At 34.3% G+C, this 19581-nt stretch overlaps 1 protein-coding gene across 1 annotated transcript in view; it reads left to right on the top strand.

The window, feature by feature from the left end:
* The first annotated feature begins 3504 nt into the window (after positions 1-3504).
* Positions 3505-19581, top strand: part of LOC115713293 (mitotic spindle checkpoint protein MAD1) — a 31224-nt gene continuing 15147 nt past the window's right edge. The window contains exons 1-6 of the mRNA XM_061114189.1: positions 3505-3794; positions 3895-3994; positions 4197-4357; positions 4655-4852; positions 4945-5037; positions 10167-10283. Of these exons, the coding sequence (XP_060970172.1) occupies positions 3582-3794; positions 3895-3994; positions 4197-4357; positions 4655-4852; positions 4945-5037; positions 10167-10283 (882 nt within the window). The 5' untranslated portion in view covers positions 3505-3581. The remainder of the gene's footprint in view (positions 3795-3894; positions 3995-4196; positions 4358-4654; positions 4853-4944; positions 5038-10166; positions 10284-19581) is intronic.

Genomic DNA, 19581 nt, shown 5'->3' on the forward strand with positions numbered 1-19581 from the left:
GAGTGGGTAGTTGGTACTCGAGGAGGATGTCGAGTCCTATTTCGTCCATCGATTTCGGCCTGCAAGGCCCGCATTTGATCCTGTAATGTCGTGTATTGGTCGGTAGTTAGTTGAAGTAGGGGTGTTCATGTGGACCGGCAAACCACGGATTCAATCCGGACCAAGACAATCCAAACCATTTTAAACCATAACCGGAGGGACCGCTGTTGGTGGTCCGATTGAACCAAACCGTTCTTAGCATTATGGTCCGGTCATGGTTTCTAATATATTTTTTTTGGTTTGATCGGACCGGACCGTCAATCATAATATTTATGTATCAATGTATGTATATATATTATTTGACAGTTCTATTCTTCGTTAATCTCGGTCAAACCTCAAATAAATTGATAAAATTACTCTTTTTGGCTTAACTTGGCAGGCTGGCAGCTATTATTAGCTAACGTCAATTATCAATATAATATCACCAATCAAAAGTCAATTCCAATTTAATTTATTAATATATATGCATATATATAGTAGTTACTTAAAAATTAATTAATTGACGATGTACCTACATGTGCCTACTGCGGCACACTGCCTACTAATCTATTAAAATCATTTCCGTAATCCCTACAGCCTACTATTAGTCTATTATAGCTCCTGCTCATTTAATTTGTTTTTTCTTCTCAAGTTATAATCGCCTAGGGCCCTAGAGACAAGTAACTACTATATATATGCATATATATTAATAAATTAAATTGGAGTGAGAAGGAAAAACAATAATATTTTATATATATATTGGTAGTGATCGTCCATTCTCTCTAATCTATCAAACTCAAAGCCTCTAAGTCTAATCTATCAATATTTATTTTTAGTTTTCTATTACACAGACTATTCACACTTTCAAGTATTAAATTTAGAATTTGGAGTCCTAAAATTGAATTATTGGTATTATATTATGTTTAGAAAATATTTTTATATAGTATAGTATTATTTTTATTTATTTTTTAAAGAATAATTATAAACTCAAAACCATGGTTTTGAACCAAACCAATCCGGCTTTAATGGTTTGGTTTGGTCTGGTTTGAGCGATTTATTGGTTCGGTTTGGTTTCCAACATTCAAAAAACCGCTATGTTGGTTTGGTTCGAAAAATATGAAAATCTGGACCAAACCAATCCGTGAACACCCCTAAGCTGAAGATGCCTTCAAAACCACGACATGTGTGATAGGTGGAAACTGCCCCACCGTGGCCGCCGGTGTGGATGTTTCTCCGACATGAGCAGCAGTTTCTGGTAACAAATTGAGAGGTGTTATATTTGTTCGTCCCACTCCTCCGTTGATGTGTCGATGGGAGGTGTCCTGTTTCTTGGAAGTGGGACATTCATCGTCCCGATGTTGATTGATCCATTGTTGTTATCTCTAGTTGTCTGATTTCCAACCATAGTGATTTTCCTTCTAAATCAACAAAGTATTTCGTTCCCATAGACGACGCCAAATGTTATTGAAGGAATTTTTACAACACCAAAATAAAATATAATAACGGTATAATGGGGAGTTTATGCGAGTACTCAACCTAGAATGGCGAGTATTCAAGTTAACGAGACAAAATACTTAATAAAAACTGGAAATATAAAGAACACAAGGGAGTATAGTGGTTTAGTCAGATCACGGTTTGCTTAGTCCACTGTTGCAAGGATTTCTGTCTTTTTCCATTTCATGTTGGATCACTCCTTTATATACAAAGCAAGTGTCCATTCATTTACACAGAGATTGAATTCATTATCAATCCATTTGTACATTGAATTACAATAATTAAACTAAAAAACGTAAACATAATAAATGAAGAACAATTTCCATTTTAATTCACTAAATACAACAACGTATGTGACTTCTATAGCGCAAGTTGGCTGTTCATATTCTTACATAAGCTTGCAGACTTAAAATGCATTCGGGACTAGTTGAGTCTAGGATGTCTGCGTCCTCTTAAAGTCATTTATACAGACATCTTGTAATGAGCCAATAAACTAAGACATGCGAGTCTGTACCAGTTTATCAAGGCTGTCGGGTCAACTGGACTAGCTCGCAGAGTAGAGAATTGATCTCTACGTTTTCGCAGGAGGATCTTGGGGATACTCGCATATACCCTGGTACATGCGAGTTTCAAACTGTTCCTTGGTCCTACATTATGCAAGCCATACGAATGCAATTAGACTCGGTCATGTTCGCATCATCTCGCTGAATCTAGTTCAGGTGAGGTTCATATTCGAGGGGTCTCTCATCGACATCTCAGCTCTCCTCGAGGAAAGTGAAAACACGTGTCTTTTCAATAGGAGTCCGGTCTCGAGTTCCTAGGTGAGAAAATCTCACTATAACGAAATGTATCCAATTTTGTCATAATAACTCTAGATCATGTTATTATTAACTTTTATTTTGATAAAAAATCAATTTAGGGTAGTGTTTTATATCATTTAAGAAAATATAAGATTCAATTTATTATTTAACAAAACAGATAGTTCATTCAGTAATTTTTGTAAAACAAAAAATCCAAAATGATTTTATCGTTTTAAAATTAAAAAAAGGTTAATTATGATTTTTTACCCTGAACTTTAATATGTACCAAATTATGTCCCCTGAACTTTTAATGTCATTAAAAAAGCTCCTGAACTATTGAAATTGTTGAATTTAAGGACTTTTGTCTAATTTCATTCAATTTACTATTTCAGTGATTGTTTATGTACTAAACCATGCTCCTCATACTTTGATATATACCAAATCATGCCCCTTGAACATTGAAATGTATTAAATCATGCCATCTGAACTTTCATCCATATTAGACTTTTTCACTAAAATTGGACAAAAGTCCTTAAATTCAACAATCTCAATAGTTTATGAGGCTTTTTTAACGACCTTAAAAGTTCAGGGGCATAATTTGGTACATGTGAAAGTCCAAGGGGTAAAAATCCTAGCCTTAAAAAAAAGGAAAAGGAGAGAATGTTCGAAACGACGTAGTGTTGCAAACTTTTGACTTGTAGTCAGCGAATTAGCTTTGGTTCGGACACAAACATTAACAAACGAAACTTAAGTTAAAAAAAAAAGGCTAATTAGTAATTTTTCCCCTCGAACTTTGACATGTACTAAATCGTGCTCCTTGAACCTTTTTGGCCGTTAGAAATTCCTCCCGAACTATTGAGATTGTTAAATTTAAGGACTTTTTTCTAATTTCATTCAATTTTACTATATCAGTGATTGTTTATGTACTAAACCATGCTCCCAGACTTTGATATCTACCAAATCATGCCCCTCAAATTTTGATATGTACTAAATCATGCCCATTGAACTTTCATCCATGTTAGAATTTTTTTACTAAAATTAAACAAAAGTCCTTAAACTTAACAATCTCAATAGTTCAGAGGAATTTTTAACGACTAAAAAAGTTCAGGAGCACGATTTAGTACATGTCAAAGTTCGGTAGAAAAATTACTAATTAGCCAAAAAAAAAAAAAAATAAAGGAAAAATTGAGAAATTAAACACAGAAAAACTGGCGGCCTCTCTTTTGAATTTAAAGAGGAGACTGGAGAGAGTTCTGTTTGCCGTAGAAGATGATAATTAGGACTCCTCAACAGAAGAGGCCTCGGCCTTCGGAAACCCTAGCTCCGAACAGCGTATCACCGGCGGCACCCGGTTCCGATCGTCCTCTCATTATCTACGAGGATCCTCCATCCTCGTCTCCGAAGCCCAACGACCACGACCACGACCACGACCATGACTCCTCCTCCCAGCCAATGCTCTGCACCTATCAATGTCGCCAATTGGTTAGGGACATTTATTTTTCTCCATTGATTCCTTCATTCTTTTTCTCCATTGTAACTCGCTTTGGTTTGCATTTATTACGTGCTTAATAACCCGCTCTAGGTCAAATCGGATTTCCTTGTTGCCTTAAGCTCTGCGGAGAAGGAAGCTAGCGATTATCAGTCAAAATTTGAGGCATTAAATGAGAAGTTCCACAACCTTGGTTCGTTTGTTAATTTACAAACTTAGTATTGCTAGCTAGAATTGCGTTGTAATTTTTGTGTTAGTGATTTTGCATACAAATGTTTGTTCAGTTTCATATTATCATATACTTGGATATTATCTTTTATGAATCTCCAATTTTTTTGAATATTCTTGTTTCGGTAGTAGTATGTGAATGTCCTAAGTTGCAGTAAATGTTGCAGAAGCAGAGAAGAATAAATATGTGGATCAAATCCTATATTCAGAGCAAGAACTTGCTGCTGCAAAAGGACGTGAACAATCGCTGCAAGAACAGCTTTTGAAGGAGATCGATGATTCTCAGGAACGTTATAAACAGCAGCTACAGTCGTACAATGAACATGTGGTATTTAATTTCGTTTTAATGGCTAAGGAATTTTAATATGGGTAACAGCAATATCAGTGATGATCATGTTTTTGGTGGAATTTGTTTTAGATTTAGTAGAAGTTACTTAAAAAAGTATGATGGTTATCTATTTTGTTGCTGAAAATATGTTTTGATGGTGAATTTATTTCTCCTTCCAGACACCAGACTGTTTGGTTTCTCTTGTTCATTCAAGTTTATTGCCACTTCGTAATGTACTCAGCTATATATATATATATTTATACATATTTATAATGTTGTTCCTTATTTAAAATTCAGGTAAAGTTCCAAACTGAAATGAGCCTTCGCTTGAAAGCGGAGTCTAAGGCAGCTTTGGCAGAGGAGGAAGTAGGTATTTTGAAGGAAAAACTTAGTCATCTTTCTGAAAGTACAGAGAGAGAGAAACAACGTCTTGGCAGTGAACTTGAACAGCTGAAAAGAGAGTCAAAACTTTCACTTTCTAGAATTAATGCTGATGTGAGTTGTTTTTACTCGTCAATTTAGTTTGAGATTTCAAATTGTCTGTACAGGAACATTTTTTTTGGTAACTGTATTTCTTTGATTTGTAGCTTGAAAGGATGGAGTTTAAAGCTAATAGTGCCAAGGAAGAATCAGAGCTACTGAAAGAGCAGCTAGAACATTCACAGAATCAACTTAAAGAGGTTTGTGCATTTTATTTTTTTCAATACCTAATATATTTTTCTCGTGAACTATGGTTCTTGTAGAGTTTTCAAAACACTTTTTTGTAAAAAGAACCCCCTCAAACTATAGCCACCATTGCAAGTGTGTCCATTTGATTGCATTCCTTTAACTTTTATAAATAGTGTTAGAGATATTATTACAATGGAAGATAAACCAAGATATATACAACTCAATTGTAAAAATAATACAAGGACAATAAAAGAGATTTGATGAAATATATGTTACAATACATATATATACACTATAAATTATATATATATATATATGAAAGGTAGAAGAGAAGATTACAACACATGCATGTAATATAATATATGTATATATAACAAGAGAATAATATATATATAAACACTCACTCACAACCTTGAGTGTAGATTAGTGGGGATCACCATGACTTGAACAAGGTATTACACCTTTGTCCAAAAGCTTATTTCCCCCTATCTCTAAGCACTAAGGGAACTCTCTAGGAAATAGCTTTGGGAATTATCAAGCCTTTTAGGGTTTTCTAGCAAAGTGCTTTCTTGATAGAAAACTTCTTCTCCAAAATGAGCATCTTAGACCTCTTTATATAGTGTTTAGGATATCATCACCATTTGAAATTCAAACTCATAACCCCATAGATGTTATGGACTCAAATGTAACTCCTACACACACCATAACTCCTATAGCATTAAGAATTTCAAATTAAGATGTGTAACATCTTTTTACACTCTTAATGTTGGTGATGATGGTGGAGGTTACTCATAGTAACAAGTAACTCCCAAATGTTACAAAAAGATGACAACTAATATACATTGTCATATGTTACATATTATTAGTTTATTACACATATTTAATCTATATATTATATTATTATAAATAATATAACAATCCCCCACTAGATTAAATATTATCTCTTTAGTAACAAACTTGTAACTTTTGTAACATTTATTTAATCAATCAAAAATATTATATCAAAATATAACATTCCCCCACTTTGATTGACTAAATACACACTTTTAAGAAGTCTTGCTTAGGTGCATTAGATAAAATGTCTTTCGACTTGAATTTTATTTTAGTGTAATTACCACAAAGTTTGATGAAATTTTGGTTGCCGTAGCATTGAACCATTATTCCTTTAATACAAACCGGTGATAACACACACACCCTCGCTAATGCTCACTTGAGACCGCATGTCTCGCTCTTGCACCGTTAATGGCCATGTGCAAAATTCCAATTCATGGTCTCTCTAGAGAATAACTCCCAATTCTCATAAAAGGCGGCACCACCTCTAGTCCATATAGGTGGATTTTTAGTGTCTCACCACTCGTTAGACACTTCTTAAGCTTAAGTGAGTTTTCTTAAGCTTAAGCTCCATTAAAAAACCTTTCGGTTTTAACCCTCAATTTTCACAACATGTACTCATCCATAGATGGGACAATTGAGTACAATATTCACTCTATTGACTTGTTATTACCTATTGAACTTAAGACTAGATGTTTACTAGTGTTAAGATAGGTTACCATCAATGAGAGAAACACTAAGGGAGTTTAGGTCCCATCCCTCGAAAATTCATGCTTTAATCTTGTACGGAGATTAAGCGATTTGTTATAACCTCTCACTATTGATTCCATGTGAATCATGCATGCCAAAATATAGTGTTCACTTTGTGACCACTTTTCTCCTTAAGTACTTAAGCTTTGAAAATTTAATCATAAAAGATTAATTTTCACACAACTCAAATTCTCAATAATTTTGATACCATGCATATCAAAATTAAACACTAATTTAGACACCAAACATGTCTAAATTATACTTTATTTTAAGACACCAAACATGTCTTAAACTTTTCATATTGGAGTATCACCCCCACACTTTCACATTTCACTATCAAGATAATATCTTGATTTTAAAATATAGAAGACCACTTCGTCTCTATAATTTTTCTTAAATTAAATTTCCTTCTTGAAATTATTTTTACCAAAAATTTGACACCAAATATGTCAATATTTTCACTTATGCACATAGCCAAACTTGATTTAGAATTTGAATTCAAAATAAAAAATATCAACAATGTCTCATCACATTTTGATTAAATTTGTGGTTCACCCCCACATTTCTACCATAAAGTGTATATTAAATATCACATTTTTGTATTTTCCTCTTCAAATGACTCTTTAAGGCCACTTTAAAAATACCATTTGACATTTTTAGTTTTCTCAACAAAACTAAAATATCAAACTCACATCATCACTTACAAAATAATGTGATTATTTTTTCTCATAATTTTAAGGTTATCTCCTCATTGAGATTAGCCCAAAATTATACCAAGGTTAACAAAATTCTCATCAATTTTGTTCACCACTTTGATTATTTAAGATTCAAAATTACTTCTCCAATTTTGTTATCTTTTCACTATTTTTGAATCCACATTGATTCATTTACTTTTGAGTCCAAAATTGCTCTTCCAATTTATGGCTCATTTCACAAGTTTGGATCCACTTTTAATCTATTGTTCTTGCTATGACAAGACAATTCTCATAAGTGTAACTCTCATATAGTTCACTTTTCTTATCTCATAATATGAGATGATTATCTCTTATAATCCAATAAAAGATGTAACTTCTCAAAAGCCATCTTTTATTATCTCATAAAGTGAGATGTTCACCACCAAATTGAAAAAGAATTTAAAATATTCTTTATTCACAAAATAGATGATAATAATTCTCACAATAGTAATAAACACTATTTTATTATTATCTTGCTATGTAACTCATATATTAATATAATATGTATGTTACTAATCACATCTCATATGTAACTTACACATAATATCAATATTAAATTCATAATATATAAGTTACATATCTCATATATATATAACATATATACTATAATATACATATATATATCATACACACATAATATATACATTAATTACACAACTATATATGTTACATACCTCACACATATATAACATATATATACATATTAATATACATGATATATATTATATATCTCACATATATACATACAATAACATGATATAAAATTTAAATATCATATATATAATATGATATAAACACATGATCGCATATATATAACTCATATATATATCATATATATTACTATCATATAAAAAATATAGTAAATCACATAATATACACCACCATGCTCACCCATGAATGGTTTTCACATATAATCTCTTATCCTTGTGTTCTCACACTTGATTTATCACCTCTTCCATTGAAAAGGGATAAGCTTTTGATTGTTAGAGATATTATTACAATGGAAGATAAACCAAGATATATACAACTCAATTGTAAAAATAATACAAGGACAATAAAAGAGATTTGATGAAATATATGTTACAATACATATATATACACTATAAATTATATATATATATATATATGAAAGGTAGAAGAGAAGATTACAACACATGCATGTAATATAATATATGTATATATAACAAGAGAATAATATATATATAAACACTCACTCACAACCTTGAGTGTAGATTAGTGGGGATCACCATGACTTGAACAAGGTATTACACCTTTGTCCAAAAGCTTATTTCCCCCTATCTCTAAGCACTAAGGGAACTCTCTAGGAAATAGCTTTGGGAATTATCAAGCCTTTTAGGGTTTTCTAGCAAAGTGCTTTCTTGATAGAAAACTTCTTCTCCAAAATGAGCATCTTAGACCTCTTTATATAGTGTTTAGGATATCATCACCATTTGAAATTCAAACTCATAACCCCATAGATGTTATGGACTCAAATGTAACTCCTACACACACCATAACTCCTATAGCATTAAGAATTTCAAATTAAGATGTGTAACATCTTTTTACACTCTTAATGTTGGTGATGATGGTGGAGGTTACTCATAGTAACAAGTAACTCCTAAATGTTACAAAAAGATGACAACTAATATACATTGTCATATGTTACATATTATTAGTTTATTACACATATTTAATCTATATATTATATTATTATAAATAATATAACAAATAGTTTGTTGATATAGCACTGATGTGGTATTAATCAGGTGTAATTCAAGAGTCTAGATGAAAATTACGTACATATATAAAGATATCGTCTAGTAACAAATTTTGGGAATATGTGTTTGCATTCTTAGATATTATGTTTGTAAGTTTATCACCTATAAGCTCAATTTCAGCGGACTTGAGTTACTTGAATAGACCTTTGTAGTGCAATTATAATATTGGCTTGTTTGCCATATCAGCAAACCATTTAAAAAATGAACGAAATACAAATGAAGAGTCACATTTGCAATGGTTGCTATAGTTCATGGACATTTTTTCTAGAGAAAAAAGTTGAGGGGGCAAACTCTAGAAATGTCATAGTTTAAGGGGATAAAATCCTACGTATCACTCTCTTTTCTTTAACAGAAGCAGATTGTTAAGGACTGAAAAAGAATAATTTACAGAAAAATTGGAGGATACAATATCCCGCTAAAGAACAAAGAAAATTGTACCAAGATTAAGGTATATTTTCACAAGAGTGATGCTAAACATTGAACTTGTTCCACATAAAAATTGCATACAATTTTCTTTGAAGATCCAACTTTATCTTCCCAGAAAAATACTCCACACAGTAGTTATCATCATTACCACCCAAATCTTTTGGTGTCTTTCACGATTGCTTCACTATCTTGGTACAACTTTTAATTTATATTTACATCTAACCTCCGTTATGCAGACCCTCTTTTGATTTTTAAATTATTGAATGCTCAATATAACAACATAGAAATCTTCTGATTACATTATAGATTCGCATGTATACTAGAAATTCACTTACATTGTATGCAGTATGCACATATGTATAGATTTATATTATACATATTTATATGTAACAACCTATTCTGATACTGTATTCTAGCAGCTTTTACTTTCTTCTTTTCCAGAATTTCAACACAATAATATGATACACCAAAATCTTATCCATAATCCATTACATATTATTATAAGGATAAATATAACTATTGTATAAGGATGACACAGAAATTGATCATAAGGATGGATATAACTAAGATGAGAAGTAACTGACTGGTCATGAAATAATATAGTTATTATTTTTTTTTCAGTGCTTGCTATTGAAGTGTGAACTAGAGAAGAAATTATCAACTTTCACATTTCAAGAAGTTGCCACTTCAGAGGATAATATGTTGGTCAAGCATCTGCAAGATGAGCTTAGGAACTATGTAAGTTTTCTGCTTATTCTTACCTCTGTCTAATGGCTAGTTGGTCTTTTGTGCTTTTAGTTTATAATGAATGATTACCATTATGAAGTCAACTATCATCCACAAATTATGTTCTATACTGGTACTTAAGTATTTGTATACCTGTTTCCTATCATTTTATAAAATATTAGCTATGTTGGTATTTCTAGTTCTATATCATTGATGTTCACACTATTTTACTCAGTTTCTTTATTTTATTTTTTTGGGACTAGTAATGTGTACCAAATTTGATTCAAATGGAATAGAAAAGAATAAGAAGGATAATATTAAAGTACTAATTGAAATGCATGAAATTTGAGACCTTGGTTCTCTTTCCCCAACACAAAGCTAAGCTTTTAGCCAAAATATGCATATTGCCTGCCTTTCATTCTTTCCAATAACATAAGAAAGCTTGGAGGTAGTGTATTATATAGCTAGCACACTTGGTGGACATTATAAACCATAAACATGGAGGGTCCTTGTTCGAATTGGAGACCACTGCCTTATTATATTGCAAACGTAGATGCAAGAGTCAAAGAGATATCTCAAGGGACTATTTTAGATTCTTAAGATCTTATGTTTTGAAAACAATCTCGATGTTATTCTAATGGTAAGTGTGGTAGTCAAGGAATATAGAAGCTTCCAAAAGAAGGGTATGGTATTCAAAATTGATTTTGAGAAGGCTTAGGATTTCTAAGAATGGAATTTTTGTGATTTTCATTTAATAAGAAGGGTTTTTGGAGGAATTGGATTCATGGATGTCTTTCTTCAGTATCTTAATGAAGGTCCCTTGTTCAAATTGGAGACCACAACCTTATTTGATTGCAAAGATAAATGCAAGAGTCAGAGATGTCTCAAGGGATTATTTTAGATTCTTAAAAGGAGTTTGTGTCTTGAAAATATTCTTGATGTTGGTCTAATGGAAAAAGAGGTTGTCGAGGAATATAGAAGCTTCGAAAAGCAGGGTATGGTGTTCAAAATTGATTTTGAGAAGGATTATGTTTTCTAAGAAGGGAACTTTTGTGTTTTGTATTTAATAAGAAGGGTTTTGGAGGAAATGGATTCATGGATGTCTTTCTTCTTAATGAAGGCTAAAATGTAAATTTAAGGGGATTCATGATCTTGGACAAGGAGGTCTCTTATTTCTTAGAGCACTCACACTCGACGATGTATAAGTGCCTTTTCTTTATTTTAGAGTAGAGACAAAGGTAAAAATGGACAAAAAGGTGCTACATCAGTAGCTCTATTATAAAGAAGCAAATGAAGAATGCAATAGTGCTTCTCTACATGTAGCAAAGCACTATATATTCTCTAAACGTATGTTACTATTACATATAATATTTTATTCTTTCAAGAGTACTTTAACAATGTAATTTTATTCATATTTTAAATTTAATAATGTGATAGTATATAAATTGAAAAGTATATTATTTAAGTAATACAGATATAGAATATAGAGAAGCTGATGTATGACGTAATGTAAAAATTTGAGGTAAAATAGAGATAGATAGGTTTTGGTGTTGTATTTTAAAGAATAGAATAGAGAAACTTATAGGATTGCTCTTATCCTTTTACTTTAGTTGCTAGTATATTGGAATTTCCTCATTTTAGGTTTTAGAGTGGGAAGGGTAGAAATTAAAGTCTTCATCTACAACTTACCATTTATACACTTTTAAAGAATCTAAGGAGAAAAAAATTATATGTTTCTTTCGTAAGTCTTCTAATACACACACACATATATATACATATATAGGGGTTATATACCTAATAGGCTAATACCCTAAACTACAAAATAAATGTAATAAACGCAATAAATTATAAATTAGTTACAAATCCTATAAATAAGGAAATAATCGTAGGAATTGATTTATGTTATTTGTTAACACTGCTTATTGATGACTTGCTTGTTAACTAGGAAATCAAATACTCTCTCAATTAAACCCTTTGTGAGATCAACAAATTGTTTATCCGTATAAACATATCTAGTGCTGACAATTCCTCTGTCAATCCCCTCTTTAATAAAATGATGAAACACTTCTACGTGTTTAGTTGTCATAATGTATAGGGTTATGTGCATTACTGATGCTACACTAATTATCATAGTAAAGCTGCATGGGGGCTTCATATTCAATCTTCAATTCCCCTAAGTTTAATCCATATTGCCTCTCATACTTTATGGGCCATGGCTTTGTACTTTGCTTTTGCACTGCTTATTGCAACCACAGTTTGCTTTTTACTCTGCCATGTGACCACATTACACGATGCTATTATACAATACCCAAATGTTGACTTTCTATCATTTGTTACCTAGCCCAATCTACATTTGTAAACACGTCAACCTTCCTCTTAGTTGTCATTTTGAAGAAAGATTTTTTCTTGGTGTTTCTTTGAGATACCTCTAAATTCTATATACATACACTGCATTGAGATGTCCTTGATATGGGTCATGCCTATGTTGACTAACCAAGCTTGCTACAAAGGCAATATCATGTTTGGTATGTGAGAGGTAGATAAGCATCCCTACCAACTGCTAGTACTTCCCTTGTCAACTGGACTTCCTTTAAACATTTTCTTCATCTCTCAAGCATTCCTGTCTCCTGTAAGAGATCAAGTGTGTGTTCTTTGGGATACGAAAATTCCTCTTTTGCTTCTACCAAGTTCCATTACCAGAAAATACTTGAGTGCACTGAGATCCTTAACTTCAAATTCTTTTGCCAACATTTCTTTGATTAGGATCAACTCTTCAGTATGGTTGTGAGTGACAATGATGTCGTCAACATACATAATCAACACTGACATTTACCCCTTTTACAAGTATAATTTCTCGGTGAGTGGACAGTAGCAACAATAGCCTTTTTGAGTAGGAGAATAACTAAAGGAAACTATCTTGATGGCTTGAGGATCAAGTTTACTCCTATGTTGGGAGTGAACATGGACATGGACAAAGCCAGTGCAATCAAAAACTTTGACTAGCAGAGTATGTGTAAAAACATGTAAATAGAGAGACTGAAGAGTAGAACACAGTGTCTTGAACTAAAGTGGTCTATTAGGAAAACATCACCCCAAAGATATTTTGGAATATACCTTTTTAACATAATGGCACAGGCTATTTCTAAGAGATGACAATTTTTTCTTTTCACTACCCCATCCTGTTGGGGGTATCCACTCATGAGCTTTGATGAACTATCCATTCTAGAGAAGATAAGGATTGAGGGTGTTAGTGAATTATTCAGTACCATTGTTTTGTACAAAGAGTGAGGCTACTTATATGGAATTGTGTGGAACATTTTGGAAACTTTGTGGAAGTTTTGGAATGCGTGATAGGTTTTAGACTTTTTTTTTTGATCAAGAAATTGAATTCTATTAATCACAAACAAAAAAGATTACACACCAGCCACTCACGGCAGCAGCAAAGCCAAAAAAAGCAGCTTCAGGAATCTAACATTTTAACTAAGTTCCTGTCCTTTTCTTTCCAATTCAGCTGACAGTAACCATTGACTCTATACATAACCTCCTTTTTTTATAATACATAACCTCCTTTTTTATCCTATTTACAATCACATTTACATTAAAAGAGCATCTATTAAAGACACTAGCATTCCTATTTAACCAAATCTGGTATATAGTGGTTGAGCAGCAGGCGACTTTAGCATATACTCCTTTGTCCAAGTCTTCAATCCAATGGATCGAGTCTTCTTAATCGAGAGGCCAAGTACGACCTAACCAGGTTTGAATCAGCTTAACAACATGAATAGAGAAACTACACTTGAAAAAAAAATGGCCATGATTCTCATCTGTCATCTCACAAACAAGGTATTTGCAGTTGTCCAAGTGAGGAAGCACCTGATGTAAATTATCTACGGCTTTTCCTCCGCTACAAGTGAGGGTTTCAATAACATTTCGGGGGGAGGTCGTTCTAAGACCAGCGACCTCTTTCTCTTTTCAAAGAAAAAAAGCAGTTTGCCATTGATAACCTGCCAAACAATGAACCGATGTTTTGGCACACTGAAATTGTTCCAAGCAAAGCTGTGATATTTGAACTTTTCAAGATCGATTTGATTTGTATAAAAAGACCTATCTTGAGCTTCCCTCCATGCCCAGCATTGTCAATGGCTTGCTGAGAAACTTCCTCACAAAATTGGCACAATTTGCGCCAATACCAACTTGAATTAAGATTAAGCTGGTAGCTCCAGAAATTTTGGCCTTTTAAATAGACCGACTTGACCCATTTCACCCACAAGGTTTCTTGTTGGTGACTTATACCCAAATGTACTTACCAAGCATAGCTTTGTTCCAATTGATTCCATCACCAAATCCCAATTCGCCAAAGATTTTTGGCAAGCAGACTTTAGACCAGGATGTGAGATGAAAGTTGCTTCTAGAGCCATTGTTTCCCCATAAGAACCATAAGCAAAGCTTATCTATCTCTTTGATAATACTTTTAGGAAGCAAGAAGATGTTCATCCAATAATTTCGAAGCCCCAAAAGAATTGAATTTATAAGCTGACATCTTCCGGCATAAGAAAGATGTCTACTCACCCATGAATGGAGGCTAAGTTTGATCTTCTTGATTATAACCACAATCCTCCGCTTTCTATTTCGTTGGTCTCATAGAGACCCCGAGATACTTTAAAGGAAAAAGCCCTTCTTCAAACTGTAAGATTTGAAGAAGATAGACCTAGATGATTCGTGTGTGATCATTAATGAATGTATAATAGACCAATGCTTACCATGAGAGGTAGTGATTTCTTGAGGATGCCCATAAGTCATTGTGAATAATAGAGAACAGACTTGATAGTGGACACTTTTTTTGAAGAAATGAAACACGAGTATGTTTAGCAAATTGACAAAATCACATTGAAAATCAGCAACTTTGTTATGGATAAACAAAGAAGGATTATAAATATAAAAAATTTAGGTGTCCAAGTCGACAATGCCATAACATAATTGTTCAAAAATTCGAATTAAAAACAGAATTAGAAATGGAACTTGAAGTCAAATACTGCAAAGAAGGCAGCTAATTTTTTGGATGATGAAAAAAATAAAGTCCGTTACAAATACTAGCACTACAAATCATCCTCCTCGATGATGGATCATGAAAATGACAAGAGATTGACACAAATTTAACAAGACAATGATCATCAAATGTTAATTTGTGAACAAAGATTAAATTCTACTTTAACGAAAGAACATAAAGTACTGATATAAGAATTAAAGCAAACAATTTAATGGTGCCTATTCCTGCAAAAGGTAAGTGTCATCTGCAATTTTGACACTCGATGTAGTGGAACATGGACAAAGAGAATCAAATAAATGAGTTAAACCTGTCATATGTCTAGTTCGATGATTCTTGATGTTCGAAAAGCAGTAGAGAAATTACTAGTGTGCAATTGAGGCTCTATGAGACTCAGGTTCAGGCTTAGATTTCATAGATGTTTTACTCAATAGTGTGTATAAATGCTTTAGCTAATCCTGACTGAAAGAAGTCATCAGGAGAATCAATATTATATTTTGAGTATGGTAGGCCTTGCATTCTGATGACTAGGAGGCCAGTATGGAGGTTTGCCATTTCCCAACAAGTGGAGCGCGTGTGACCATGCTATAGTGATTTCACCAAGGTCAGTCACCCGTACAATTAGGTCGAAGGTCAAGATTGGATCTTCCAAATGATGATGTTCCTGACTTTGAGACAAGTGACGAGCTCTCTATGGGTTGCAGTGTAGGAGTGGTGGGCATGACACGACAATGTGCTTGTGCTTCTTCACGTATGACCTTAGAAAAATATTATTCAATGTAAAGGAGAACGACTAACAAAATAGCCCCTGACTTCATCACGATAATTGTTTAACCCAACAACCCCATCTTTTTCTAACTATTGCTGCTGGAGTGTGGTGCAATCAGCACACAATGGTGTGGTATCTAAGGACAAATGTAGTTCCTACGATAGGTTTTGTAAGTCTGGAAAATATTGGGTAACAGTGTGATTAACTTGTTTGATATCTTCGAGTTTGGTGTGGATTTCAATAATCTGGGAAGCAATCCAAGGTTAGAGCACATCTTAGCCTGTTAGTAGTTTTGAAAAATAAATACCTACAGTTGATTTTCGAATCCATCGAATTAATAAGCCAAGCAAGGTAGTGGAGTTAGTTAAAGGAGGTTCTATTCTAAACTTATACTCTAAACTACATAATAAATGATAATAAACACAATAAATTACAAATCCCATAAATAAGGGAATAAGCGTAGGAATTGATTTCCGTTATCTGTCAACAACATTTTTTTTTAAATAATCATAATTTGTCCTCTCTTTTGAAGTTTTTGAAGGTTTTTGTTGTATTTTCATGTTTAAGGATTAGATGAATGTAACACTTATGTATATTTGCCATCTCCGCTTTTGTGTGTTTCCTTCCCCTATTCTTATTTTATCTTTCATTAATACAAGTTTGTTTTCTTTTTTAAAAAATGTATAGAATAGAAAAAAAAAGGGACCTAGAACCTCACAACCCCCAAGAGCATGGCAATACTTTAAATAATGTCTCACTTAAATTATGATGCCTTTCCTTTATCAAGCAATGCTTCCATATACTTCTTGGTGCACCATTTCCCAAGCTAACAAACTCTTCACAAGTTCTGCTATATCCACACAAGTAGTAGGAGATTCTCTGTTGTTTCACAACTCGGCAACTCTTAGCTCCTTTCTTATGTCAAACAAACATGAATCTAATTAGAGGTCTATCATATTCCATTTAATTGGACCAAATAGAAAATACAATTTCCATGATTATGCGAGTAATATATTCACAATTCAAGAATCAATTATGCCCCCCATGAACGTCCTGATATGTCACTAAGAAAACTATGGTACTAGTTTATCCTTCTTTAAGTGCTGATTCAAGTTCCTGCATCCTCTAGATCATTGGTCACGTAGGTCGCTGCCAAATAAGTAAACTTCTTATTAGTTGTTACAACACTTTATTGAGATTTTCTCCTAGCACTGTAGCAGGTAAAGAGTTAAAGGGATGCCAAATAAGTATTCTTTTATTAGTTGTTAGAACTCTTTGTTGAGATTTTCTCCTAGCATTGTAGTAGGTAAAGTGCATAGGGGGCTTATCATTACCCATTTTCGGCCTAACTACGCACCTTGCCATCAAGGTGAAACTTACGAAATTGATCTTCGATGTTTTAGTAATCTTCCTAAGTACATCACATAGACCTAGGGAATTTGTTGAGCTTGCTTTTGGATGTTGTAGAGTTGGGGTGAACATCCAACATGTGATTTGGTTACACTTTCCATTCCAAGACCTAGAGTATCTGTTGAGCCTATTTTTGGTGCCAAGAGAAGGATGAGGCACAAATACATAAGTAGTATACAATAAGCCACCTTGTTGATGCGTGCTTACACTTTTGTAATGGCCATTTAATTGTGGGTGGGAGTGAGGGGAAGGGGGGGTTGTGGATGCCATCAAGGTGAAACTTACGAAATTGATCTTTGATGTTGTAGTAATCTTTCCAAGTACATCACAGAGACCTAGGGTATTTGTTGAGCTTGTTTTTGGATGTTGTAGAGCTGGGGTGAACATCCAACGTGTGATTTGGTTCCACTTTCCATTCCAAGACCTAGGGTATCTGTTGAGCCCGTTTTTGGTGCCAAGAGAAGGATGAGACACAAATACATAAGCTGTATACAATAAGCCACCTTGTTGATGCGTGCTTACACTTTTGTAATGGCCATCAAGGTGAAACTTACGAAATTGATCTTTGATGTTGTAGTAATCTTTCCAAGTACATCACAAAGACCTAGGGTATTTGTTGAGCTTGTTTTTGGATGTTGTAGAACTGGGGTGAACATCCAACGTGTGATTTGGTTCCACTTTCCATTCCAAGACCTAGGGAATTGATATGCCCTGCAACCTCAATTACCAATAGAGCATATAGACAGTAAAATAATGAAGAAACATCCAGTGAGTGTTATTGAATTAAATGGCAAAAAGATTACAGAATGAGTCCTATAGAACTCTTGCTGCAGAGAAAAGAATTCTCAATACCAGCATAAACCTCTAAAACCCCACAACAGTGCTATATCAAGCTTGCAACAAACTCACTCACAATTACAAAAATACCCAAACAGTAAAAGACCAAACTACCCTTACGCTTTAGCATTCTTACCTCTCCTAGCATAAGTGAAACGCACCTTGGTTCTAACATTACCCCCCCCTATATCTCGAACCTTGTCCTCAAGGTTGAAAGCAGGAAATTGTTGGCGGATGGTCTCAAATTTCTCCCACGAAGCTTCGAATAAGGGCAAATTCTTCCAACGAATCAACACATCAACCTCATCACCGGGACCATTGGTGCCATGGCGCACATTCAGTACTTCCTCGGGCTCTACTTGAAGTTCCAACTCTGGAGTAAGTTGGGAAGGAAAGGTAGAGGAAGAGGAGGCTGCCCCAATAACAGCTCGGAGCTGAGAAACATGGAAGACGGGGTGCACCGCTGCACTAGGAGGAAGGTCAAGCTTGTAAGCCACTTCGCCAACTCGGCTCAACACCCGAAATGGCCCATAGTAGCGGGCTGCCAACTTTTCATTACGACGGACAGCCAAAGTCTTCTGTCGGTAGGGACGGAGTTTGACAAACACCAAGTCACCAACCTCAAAACGGACCTCACGACGGTGGGAATCAGCCGTGGTCTTCATGCGGTGTTGGGCTCGAAGGAGGTGCATCTTGAGGTCATCAAGGAAGGAGTCCCTATCTTCCAACATTTGATCCACAGTCAAGACCGCTGAACCGCCCACAGGATAGCGCACCAAGGGTGGAGGATCACGGCCATAGAGCACCTTGAAAGGTGTACATCCCAAAGATGAATGGAAGCTAGTGTTATACCAATATTCCGCCCATGACAACCACTTAGCCCACACTCGAGGCTTCTCCGAGGCAAAACAACGCAAATAGGTCTCAAGGCAACGGTTAACGACCTCTGTTTGACCATCGGTTTGCGGGTGGTATGCCGTACTACGCTTCAGAAGCGTTCCTTGCTGCTTAAACAATTCAGCCCAAAAGTGACTAAGGAAAACACGATCCCGGTCAGAAACAATGGAACTCGGAATTCCATGGAGCTTGACAACGTTGTCAATGAAGGCTTCCGCCACAGTTTTGGCAGTAAATGGGTGGCGGAGAGGAATAAAGTGGCTATATTTGCTTAAACGATCAACCACTACCAAGATCGTATCCACCCCTTCGGAACGAGGCAAGCCTTCGATGAAATCCATGGTGATATCATC

This window comes from Cannabis sativa, chromosome 4 (assembly GCF_029168945.1).
Source record: "Cannabis sativa cultivar Pink pepper isolate KNU-18-1 chromosome 4, ASM2916894v1, whole genome shotgun sequence".
NCBI classification, from domain to species: domain Eukaryota; kingdom Viridiplantae; phylum Streptophyta; class Magnoliopsida; order Rosales; family Cannabaceae; genus Cannabis; species Cannabis sativa.